Here is a 12,110-nt window from a genome sequence, read left to right as displayed (position 1 = left end):
TCATGAATCATATAATCATAAATAGCTATGTATTCAATTGGGGACATCTGTTATGGGGGAAGTGTTGATTTTGGGTTGATTTTTTAACCTTACTTGATGAGAATACTGTTTACACTACCACTACAGCAACACTCACAATTACACTGTCTGTTTCAATAACCAAGTTACCGTCTTCAGACACTAAAGGTACACAGTTACCTAGTGTGTGTTGGTGTAATGGTACTGTGAATAGTGTGTTCAGTATAAATATGACAAAAGGTTGCAAAAATTCGATGGTAGACCTGAGTTTTCGATCATCAATAGACTTAGGGTATATACACATTAAGGAAGAAAGAAGAAGTTTCTTTGGGTTTTACAAATTTAAATGTTATAAACGGTCTTGGAATATAACTTTTTTGCAAAATTAAACGAAGTTCATATATTTTTTTCAATCTACAAAAAATTGAATGTTTTAAAAAAATCATATAGAAATGTTTATTAATTTTTTCACAGTCGGTGGATTCTGAATCATACGATGACACGACATAGTCTATAGTACTAAAATTGGTTTTAGATATTCTGGTTGGTGCAGTTGCGGCACTCCACAAAATCTATATAAAATAAATGCTAAGGAAGATCCTTACTATGACTGTGGACAATTATGGGACTTGAGCTACACCTTTGTTGGTTAAATCATCTCACAAGGACAGCTTTTAGTCAAGTACCTAATATGAAATGGCCTAACACTCTAAGTAGACACTAGGCGTTTATATCCAGTTTTGTAATGCATGGCTTAGCTTATAATAGTTGTAGAATGTTGAAAATATTTTTAATTTAGTAGGGGCTACTTTCTAATTTTTTTTGTTTACTTCCAGAGAAAAAAATCCTTTCTTTATCCTACCCTCTGTGTAATATCCTGGATACACCACAGAACGTGAAGAGTCTATATTTGTTACCGTTGGTAGTCACTTATTCCTAATTTTGAATGGCATGAAGCAGATTTTCAGTTGCACTTCACGGTACACTCTTCAAACAAATTGGTAACAAGAGAAGAAGAACATTTAAAGTCGTAAAATCCAATTGAACTTCTTTTACTTCCTAATAGGTCTATCGCCTAACCTAGTTATCATTATCAGAGAGGTAAACTAGACTTGAAAGTTAATTTACCTCTCTGAAGACGATAAATGAGGGAACCGAGATATTAAATTACCTCAACCATCAGTTAGACTGCAATATCTAATAATTGAAGAAATCTAAACAACAGATTTTCATTTATCAAAAAAAAAATGTGAACAATAACCCAAGTATAACTTTCAAGAAAACAAAAGTTCTGTGTTTTTATTTACTAGATAATCTGCAATTAAATAACCCTACAATGTTAAAAACTCACTTCAATATTATAATTTCTTTGGCGATCTTGTCCAAATACAGGATTATTTCCATTTCCGCTACACCCAATTTCCATAATATCTTCAGAACTAGGTTGCATATTATTATTCACACCATCCGGTACACTACCCACGGAATTTAACATGTTACAGGCATTCTTTAAAGGGGTAAGAGCGCTAGTGGTATTCAACGAATTATTCATGTTATTTAATGGTGTCAATGTTGAATTTCCACTCAGTGACAGATCCTTTGTTTTCGATGTGAGTGGAGTTAGTGATACTTTTGAAGATAAAGGTGTTAGAGTGGAATTTTGAGAATCCAGATTGAGGAAACTGGTTTTTTGAGTATGTTCTGATAAGTTGAAGCTGCTGTTGTAATCGGTATTTGCGTTGGAAGTGTTCGGGTAATTATAATTATTACTATTAGGAAACGTTGATGGGAATTGAGCATTTTGATCAAATTCTTGATCGTAATAAGGTTGTAATATAGTATCTGGAAAATTGTTGGATATGTCTTGTATCGTCGTGGAATCTTGACTTGATGTACACTGCTGAGCTTTTATTTTACTCTGCTGAGAGAGGGCGTTTGCGAAGGATGTAATTGGGGATGTGCTAGAAAAAGTAGTGGTAGGAGCGGTGGATACTGATTGAACGAGAGGAGTTCCTGCACCTTCGGTGGAACTATTATAAGGAGTTACGGAAGCAGCGGGCTTTCCATTTTTCCCTTTTGCTGGAGTTTTCCTCTTTGATTTTGGTGGAGGTTTTTCATTGGCAGTTTTTGTTATAGGTGCTCCACCTACTTCTTCTAAATCTATATCTACAGCTTCACCACCGGCTCTTTTCTTAAGGAAGTTGTATAGAACGTCGGGATGATTCCAGATTTTACAACATACAGCAAAAGCTTTCAGCGGATTTGGCACAGCTTGAACTCGAACGACTTCGTTCATAAAAGTTTCATATAGTGTTCTTTGAAAGGGCGTCATTCTTACTAATAACACATATTCCTCTTTTTGGGGTAGAGCAGTTTGCAACACCGCATGAGATCTCCTTTGAACAAAACCTATCAGTAACGAATGAAGTACATGGGCTCTATATCTCATAAGTTTGATGTCTGCTTCTGTTGAATCTATACACTGTCCATTCATAATGGGTCTTTCAAACATATTGCAAAATTCAGTTTTTGAACCGAGATAGTTTGGTCTGACAAAATCTACCATACACCAGTACTCCATCAAGTTATTTTGTAGTGGGTAACCGGTTAAAACAACTCTTCTTTTGGTTTCCATTTGTTTCAGCGCTTGGGATATGGAAGCATGAGAGTTTTTGATGCGGTGACCTTCGTCACAAATAACCAGATCGGGACCAGGTTTTATTAAAGCTGTATGTACCTCTGAAAAAAAAAAATAAAAAAAAACTGTAACTCATATTACTACTTGAAGATATAATTAGGCAAATGAAAGAATTATATTAAGTTGGAGCAAATAAAAACTATTACAAATGTCTTTAAGTAGCCTGGTTATACTAGACAACATAATTATAAGAACTACCTAAGGCAATCCATAAATATTGCAACTTATCGATCATAGTTTTACCAAGTAGGACATTTAAATGAGAAAGGAGTCAACTGTGTTATTGCCTAAGGCAATAAAGAATTTTCATATCATTCAGCTGAGAAATCAGAACAACATTAAACTGACAGGTCAGTGACCTGTCTAATACTCCCTCAAGATAATAGGCAGGGAAGAGGAGACGAAAACTCAGAAGAATAGCCTCCTTCAGGAAGAAATTTCATTGACAAAATATTTTTTTAGGTGTGGATTCAGAGCAGTTGGAAAGCCAAAACACTACCCAAACAATCTTATCTATAACACTAAAATAAATTTAAGCTTCTTTCTCTTCAAACTTTTATAGACTCTTGGCACATTTTAGCAACAGTTACAAGAAGACTTCCTGAAAAATGTTCGGGATTTTGAGCTGAATCTCATTCCCTAAGATTCATTGTAAAGAGGATTATGATTCTAAACCATGGTATGTCAAAACGTTTTAAACAAAAGAAAAGATTTTATACGATTTTGAAAATGTGCAATTTCTATCTTTCTATCCTAAGAGAAAGTGATACAAAAAAGTTCAGAGCAACTGTGGCAGCTATTAGATAGCAGATGAAAACATAAGACAGAAGAAGATGAAGAAAGAAAAATTTTGTATGCTGATAATTACTCACCATCAAATAATTTGCTATTGCGGTTATCATCAATTTCTGGATTAACTTTCCTTCGAGATTTTGGCATTTTCCTCTGGCTCAGTAATCTGAACTGTTCATAGCCGATTAATAGCACACCGCCATTTGTTCTCCATTCATGTATGACTTTAGCTCTAGCCACCAGAGTTTTGTGGCTGTCATTTAAAACGAGAATATTAAAATTTCTCGGTCTTACTTCTCCATGTGCTGCCAAAGGGCTAAAAGAAAAATAATAAATGAAAATTTTCAACACTTTTTTTAATAAATAGTACCTGCTGGCCACACTTTCTTCAGGCGGGATCCACATATTATATTCTGCCATCCAATTTTGTAAAGTATTTATAGGCATTATACATAGAATTGTTTTTGCTGACGTATGACGGAGGAAAATGTCAGAAAACGTAACAATTTGAAGAGTTTTTCCAAGACCCATAGAATGGGCCAAAATACAGCCGAATCCCGTAGAACTTTCAAATCGACTAGTGCTTTCAACAACGTTATCATATAGAAATCTGAAAGAATTAATAAAAATTAACAAAAATGTAAAGTAGACCTAAGTACCAAACTTATATCGAAGAATATCCCAAAGTATTACTTCTTTCTTCAATATCTTGCATGATTTTTTTTGTTATTTGTAGCAGCTTGTTTCTTACACATATCATTAGATTTTCTGGTTAAGTACCACGTCTTCTTAGTGATGAGCTCTTCTGGTCCTGAATGGTTCTTTCAGTTCTCTTTCTCTCTTTAGTTCTTGTTTATGTTTTTTCATTCTAAGCCATCCCCTCCTTTATTTCCTCTTTAGCATTTTATCTGTTTCAATATAAATTTCGTTTTTTGAAATATATTAGATGGCATCTGCCTTACATTACATCCTTTAATTTCATTTTGAATAACAATAATAAAATTTTTCACAAATTATTTCAATTTCCACTTATTTCTATTTGTTTACTTAATTACTTTTATTTTTTTCATGTTTTATATTCTATTTTTCAGTATATAATTTTTTTTATTTCAACAATCTCCTCTTGTAACTTATTCAACCGATCGATTGTTTCTTCTGTATCTTTATTGAATTCCTTAATTGATTCATCATAGTTTCTTCTGCATTCTCCTTATTTACTCTGCCTTTGCCATGTGTTCTTTCAATTATTCTACTCCTTCCAAATACCTGGACTAATTTTTCTTTTTATTTTCCATTCTCATTTTTATCAGACCACATTGCTAAACGAAAAACTCAAGTCAAACCATTGACTTCTGTTTATCAACCATTATTTTATTCAATTCTTTATGGCACCTCAAATTCTTATTTTTTACATAAACAGGTTGTTATCTGCCTTTTACTGATAATTATCTTCATTTGTAATATTCACCTTCTATCTAACTGTAATATATTTTCTCTGAATTCCTCTGTAAGTGAAAATTAATAACGCAAAAAAGAAACTATACCTGACTCCACCGATCTGATGGGGTTTGATAATCCGAGAAATTTGCGGTGCTACAAAAACGTCAGGTTCTCCTTCAGGATGACCTACATTTACCAATACTCTTCCTTGTTCATCTGGTTGATTGAATTGATCATTGGTATGCATGCCGGAGTTTGTTGGATCATCTTCTGTTTCTTCCTCTTCTTCTTCAGGTTCAGATACCACGATACAATCATCGTCGGAAGATATGTCTATTGTTTGTACAGGTGGTTTACCTAAATTTGATCCAAAAAATAATTTTAAGAAGTCTAATTGATATGAACAACAAAATGAGATTTTTCGTACAAAGGATAATATAATTTCATAAAAATAAAGACATTTTTGTTGTTCAATTAAAGTGGATTACTTACCCTTAGGTTTATGTGTTAAAGGAGGTGACATAATTTTTCTTTCATCACTTTCGCTATCACTATCACTATGCCTCTGCATAATTGGTGGCATCATCTTTTTCGAGACGGGAGCAATACTGACAGAAGGAGTCAGATCAGGTCCTGTAGGAATCTTTTTAGGGGGCAAAAGATTTTTGGAGACTTTAGGAGCGCTCATGGGTTGCTGAGCTACCTTCTTTTGGTACCTAAGTAATTCAAATGGGCGTTTAGGAATACGAGTCATTGGCTTAGTTTGTCCATTGGGCAACTTTACTAGTACAGTGTTACCGATTCGTGTTTGTTGTGATGTACCTAATGAAAAATTAATTTTATCAATTGTTATTTTACAAAAAAAGCATTTGAAAGTGTTTGTTACTGCAGTATGTTATACAAATTACAACAAATTTAAAAAATGAATACTTAGTGACATAAAAATACAAATAATAGTATTATTAACTATTCTCCAACAATTATAACTCAATAAAGATTCCCGTATGATACCAACATCTCCTTTGCTCTGTAATATGAACTATTAAACTATGACTTAACAGCAAATCACCCAAATTTGCAAAAATACATATTGCAATATGCAGATTAGGGTGGTTCTCGAGACAGCCTCTTATTTTGTTCTATGATGGATAAAAAGGGTTCAAGGAAAATTTCAAGTAAAATCTTAGAAGCTACCAACTTTTAAATTATTGGAATAATTGCTTTTTTTATTTTTCTATACTGAAAGAAGTATCAATGTCAATTCTAATTCATGAGAAAGAGAAGCACTAATCTAAATTTTATGTTCAAACATCCAGATCAGACTATCGCAAAACGAACTAAATAAAAATCAGGATATATTCCGAATTTGATTTAATTTAAGAGATAGATTGTAATCTAATAAGTGACTATCAACTACAAACAGGATCAATTGGATTGAAGTCAAGACAGTACACTGGCAATATCACAGTTTACATTTCGATCTCTCTTCCGGATACTGGAATACGTCGATAATTACCAAGTCTGATCTTATAACTATTGGGGTTACTCAAACTTATCAAGCTATCTTCTTGTCAAATCATTCCATATCTGTTAAAAATCTTGGTGAAATGAAGTAGATGTTGAAATATATGTCTCCTTGTCACAAAAATAAAATCTGATTGATTTTTTCCCTGTTTTGAAACCTTCTTAATAATCCAGAAAACAAGATTGTATCTCCAATCAAAACAATACTCACAGTACACTCTTAGGGGGATAAGTTGGGTTGTATACATAGACAAAATGATTTTAATAAAATCTACTCATTGCATTTTTGTCACATTAACAAGTTTCATACAACAAAATATTTTCACTAAAATAAATTCTGAAGCACTCAAAGTAATATTAAAAAGTACCTTGTAATTATAGTAGTATATAGGCAAACAACTCAATATTTAGGAAATAGACTAAAAGGTCATTAATATGATAAAAAAGACCATTTAAGTAAAATTTATCATTCTATTTTGGCTGCTATATGTTTTTGGCCAAGCAAAAATTCCTTTTTCTGTTTAAGGGACTGGTACCGGTTATAATTGTTTGAAAAATTGATTTTTTTCTTCAGTTTTCGAATCCTTTCACTTTAAAAAAACATGCGATGAGTTATTATTTGCAACCAATCGACAGATTTTTTTAATTCTTTGTTCTTTTTATTTGATTCGTATATTTTACCGTAATTTAGGAAAAACAGTAAAAAAGACCTTAATTTTACATATTTTTTTAACAGCCGCCATTTTTTTTTCAACTTTTTTATTCACAGATTGTAAATTACCTTCCTCTTTAAAAAACTTTTTGAATTATTTATTTTAGATTTACCAATTTCGAGATTATCTCAGTGAATTGGGGGGCTATCATTTTCGCAGTCTCAACTTTGGCGCCCTCTATAAAATGATGTCGAAGAAAAAAAAATAAAATGGAAAAATTTTTTTTGTTACACTTTATTATCGAAAAATAATAAACAAAAAGTTTCATATGAAATTATGATAAAGAAAACTAGGAAATAAAATTAATTATGCATCATTTTTTACCTTTATAACGTGATTAATATAATTACGCAATTTGTCAAGTTATATTTTGATAGATCATTTTTTACCTGTTACTTTAAACTAAAAATTTTCTATCAGAATATACCAAAAATCAATGTGATTCATCACGAAAAAAATCATGATTAATTTGTGTGATAAACTATCAATTGAAATTCAAATTGGTTGCTATTTTCAAAAAAGTTTATTATTAAATCTAAAAATCTACATACCGGGTTTTGAATAGTGGCCACCTTGTAACAAGGATATGACTCTATTTTGCATTCTTTCTTGTGCTGCTTGTTTTTGCAATTCTCTCAGAAGCCTTTGTTGTTCTTGTACCCTCCTGAGACGTTCAACTTCCTGCCTTTGAGCCGCCAGAGTCGATTCATCCAGTTTAGTTTCATCCATAACTTCACGGATGTTTCTCCTTAACGCAATTCCTTTGGGCAGCCCAGGAATCTCCTCGCCATCAGCACCTGTAATTCAATAAGTATTAATTTTTCTTCCACTAATTTAATAGATATGCAATACCTAATTTTTTAGTAGTGACAACAACTTCATTTTCCACTACTTCAGTCTTTTTGGGTTTCTCCCCTTTCTTGACCGTTTCAAAACTGATCTCCCCCATTTCTTTCAGTTTTTCTTTAATATCAATATCGTAATCTTCCTCACTGGCAGCTTCCTGTTTTATAGGAATATTGGGCTCTTTAGGAGTGTTCGAATCAGGCATATTGGAAGGTGGTGGTTCAGTAACAGTAGTCTGTTGCACCAATTTTTCAAAAAAGGATGCTCCACTACTACCTTCATCTTCATCAGAGTTACTTGGAGCTTGAATAGGTAGTTGAGGCACTGGAAAATTTTTATTGGGGGTAACTTTCTGATTGAGTGGTGCGTTGGTGTTGAGTTCGTGAGATTCATCTTCTGAATCTTCCATTTCTGATTCAGAATCATAATCAGACATTTCCGTCTCACTAAAACAAATTCAATATAATTTTTAATAAAATAATTATTTTTTAAGATTAAATGCAGAACTTCAAACTATACATCTTTTGCTTTCGTCATGTTTATTTTTAGCTAATATAAAATTATTGCTTATATTTTAATATAATAGTGAATTTACCTCATACGAAACATGTCTAAAGGTGAAGTATACAGGGTGTTTCAATAAAAAGTGATCCTGTCTCTAGGATAGATAGAAAACTGAATAATATTTGGGGTTTACTTGTTTATACGAATATGTTTTGGAAGCTGACAATCCAATGAATTTGTTTTTATGTCCGATTTTCATAGTGGGCGCTAGTTACATGATTCGTACCAAGTAGTATTGAACATAACTTTTTCAAATTAAGATTTATTAAGACAAAATTTCAAATGGATTGAAACATTATTTAATTTTAGACCAAAAAGGTACTCTCGATACCGTTTTTGGAATATTTTGATTTGGAAATTATAAAGTAATAACTGATGCTGATATAAAGTATTGATAAAGTTATTAATTATTATTATTATTAATTAGTGAGCAGTATGTGAATTGATAATTTGTTGTCGCGTAAATGAGACCCTATTGATAAAACAGATATATTTACAATAATTGGGACGGAGGGCTTTCGTTTCTTGTAACGTTTCACAAAAATCCAGTCTAATAAGTATAGGATCTTGTTTTTCAAAGTTAAATAAGTATGGGCACTGAGCTATTGGAGGCATTAGAATGAAAGAAACAACAATTTGGTGATTATGTATTGCAGTTCTGGGACTTAAACTGATGTTTGTTTCATACTAAGGACCTAAAAAATTTTTTTCTATCATTGAACAAGGGAGCATATAATTAGCATCTAATTATGGAAGCATTCTACTAATATGGCACTTGATTGTCCCATTATTGTTTTTTCTGTCTGCTCATATTGCTCTACTAACTTTAGTGAAATAAATCTCATGTTTTCTGGCACACCCGATTTTGAACGACCTTCACGAAATTCATCCTGTAGCAAAGTTCGATCACGATTTATTTCAGAAACTAACGAAGCACAGTGATTCGAGATGGTGCTTCATCACCAAAAGTCGAAGCGAGTTGATCGGCACACTGTTGGTTTAATCCACTTCCAAAGTCATAGAGAATCATTGCGCGTTAATGAGAACAAAAAATTGAAATTAGCCCAATATCATAGGAATTGGAAGCAATGGATCAAAATACAATGAATCTGAAGTTCAAGCAGAAAGATATCAATTTCAACCAGGTTATGTGTCATATTGTCAATACCAAAGTTTGTGAAAGGTTGTTTGTCCAAAATTTATTGATAACTATTAATGTTATTATTTTTTTTGAAAAAAAATATATATAAACTAGTTTGAAATTGCTGGCCCATACTTCATTTAAAATAAAAAAACTTACACAACTTTTATGTACAGAATTTGTTCTTCTAAAATGTTACTTATTTATTGGAGAATAAGCATGTATTACTTTCAAACAGTGACAATATATTTTTATAATGTACTCATAACTAAAAACTAATTGTTTTGCTTTTGTTTCCCATTATTTAGCTTCTAAAAACACGTGCTTCCGACTTAATATTACCTGAGGTTACATGAGTTTGTTCCCAAACAAACTCAATTAGTCTAAACTTGTGGTTTCCACAGTGAGGATGTCTAAAAGGGAAAAGCACATGAAATTAACAGGGAAGTGCGTTCTACCATCATTGTTTTACATAATAAAGGCAAATCCGAGCGTCAGATTACTTTATAATTGAAGTTACTGAAGACTTGTATTCAAGTTCACACTTGGGAAGACTAAGAACTACCACATCAAGTGAAGATAATTACCAGCAAGCGAAACAGATGCTTAATAGCATCAGAAATCTACGTTATGAACAAAATCAGAGTTAAACCTTTATCATTTACTAAAATAACTGAGATGCAAAATCGTATGGTCGTGTTGCCATTTGATAACCTTTGCTAAGACCACAAAACAAAAAAAAACAGTTGCAGTGGACTCTTACCCAGTTCAGCTAACTATAGCTTTTTTAACATTTTTAACAGTTTAATACACTTAATATTTTATTGGAATTTTATTTAATTTTCCTACTTTAATTAAGGTGATCTTACTTTTGGCTTGCAGTGTATATGAACATGAATTTATAGTATCTTGCCACTAAGTGGGCACTGGGAAAATATTATTCATAATATATATGCTTCAAATCAGTCTAAAATTAGGGTTTAATAAATGGAAGCAAAATATTTAGATAAGTGGGAATAAAATTAATATCTATCTATATGAAAAATATGAGTGTATTGAAGTTTAATAAAATATCTTAATTTTTGAATTTTAGTCATTATTCAAGTTTAATTCATTATTGAAGTTGAGAGAAATAATTCTGGATTTATTCTCTTACATGTGATCACCTCCACACTTTTTTGTACTAAAATAATATTCAGAATGCACTTATATAACATGTATATGAAATTATCAGAAATATACTCTACTTAGTTCATACTAATACTTGGAGAAATTATACTTAGATAATTAAATTACTTACCTCAAGTCATCAGTTTTTTTACCAATAGGTAATCCACTAGGACCAAATTTGAACTTTTTCATTGATATCTCATTGGATACCATTGATCTTTTTAGACCTGGAATAGAAAAATCATCTCCACTGTCATCTTCAGGACTACTGTTCATTTCATCTTTATTCTCTTTGGGTTTCGCCACCGGGACATTTTGAGGTCCCATCTTGGGTTCTCTTGGTTTTTCAAGCCTCTGTATCGTAACATCACCAAGTCTTTGAAGTACAGGGTCCATCACGAGAAAAATATTCCTGTCTATATTCTGTGTACTAAGATAATTCGCAGTTGACAGAAAAATCCATTAAGGGAGTCTAAACATTTCTGTCATAAGTTTTAAATAGTTACGTTTGTTGTTTACATATGGTTATTGAATATTTTCAAAATAACACATTGTCTGTATCTGTTTATAAAATGGTTTTGTTTACATGCAATTTTGAATTAGCCGCCATTTCAATCATCAGAGGGCCGGTAAGATATTTTAATAATTAGAAAAATCCACTACGTTAATAAAGTAAATGCTGGATATTTCGACTTGCCTAAGTGATTAAAAATCATTATTAACAAAGTTTTGTAAGCACATCCAGTTTTAGTTTTCAAGATACAATAAACACTATCACAACTATCAAGATTTACCATACACTTTTTTCAGATATCACGAACATAGTATGCATTAATGTAAATAATTATTTTGAGGAAGTCAGGAGAAACATTAGAATGTATTTCCAGAGTGCATATATATAAATACACGTTAATTAAACAGGAATTATCAAATATCAATAATCACCAAAATGGCATTGAACCACGGCATAACTCACTATTACAGAAACATCGACAGAGAGCGCTGGTTTATTTTGGCATATGTAATTAAGATTCTGCCTAAGCTTACAGATTTCAGAGATTTTACGCTTCGACAAACCGTAAGATAGTTATATTAAATCAAATATTTTACATAGAGAATAATATCTTAGCTCAATTGTGATTTAGCTTATTTGTGAAATAAAAATCTTTGTGAATAATGTTCAAATGTCTAGAACTATTTTTAA

At 31.8% G+C, this 12,110-nt stretch overlaps 1 protein-coding gene across 2 annotated transcripts in view; it reads right to left on the bottom strand.

The window, feature by feature from the left end:
• LOC130447506 (uncharacterized) overlaps positions 1-11,904 on the bottom strand; it is a 31,475-nt gene extending 19,571 nt beyond the window's left edge. Inside the window, exons 1-8 of one of the 2 annotated variants that reach the window (XM_056784363.1) lie at positions 11,037-11,904; positions 8,038-8,477; positions 7,737-7,982; positions 5,441-5,770; positions 5,053-5,305; positions 3,879-4,118; positions 3,589-3,824; positions 1,370-2,757 (exon numbers count right to left, since the gene is read on the bottom strand). In XM_056784363.1, coding sequence (XP_056640341.1) covers positions 1,370-2,757; positions 3,589-3,824; positions 3,879-4,118; positions 5,053-5,305; positions 5,441-5,770; positions 7,737-7,982; positions 8,038-8,477; positions 11,037-11,302 — 3,399 coding nt within the window. In that variant the 5' untranslated portion in view covers positions 11,303-11,904. The remainder of the gene's footprint in view (positions 1-1,369; positions 2,758-3,588; positions 3,825-3,878; positions 4,119-5,052; positions 5,306-5,440; positions 5,771-7,736; positions 7,983-8,037; positions 8,478-11,036) is intronic. The other variant, XM_056784364.1, reaches the window with a different exon arrangement.
• Positions 11,905-12,110: the final 206 nt, after the last annotated feature.

This window comes from Diorhabda sublineata, chromosome 8 (genome assembly GCF_026230105.1).
Source record: "Diorhabda sublineata isolate icDioSubl1.1 chromosome 8, icDioSubl1.1, whole genome shotgun sequence".
NCBI classification, from domain to species: domain Eukaryota; kingdom Metazoa; phylum Arthropoda; class Insecta; order Coleoptera; family Chrysomelidae; genus Diorhabda; species Diorhabda sublineata.
Note: the sequence above shows the minus strand (reverse complement) of the source record. Positions and strands in the feature narration are given on the sequence as shown.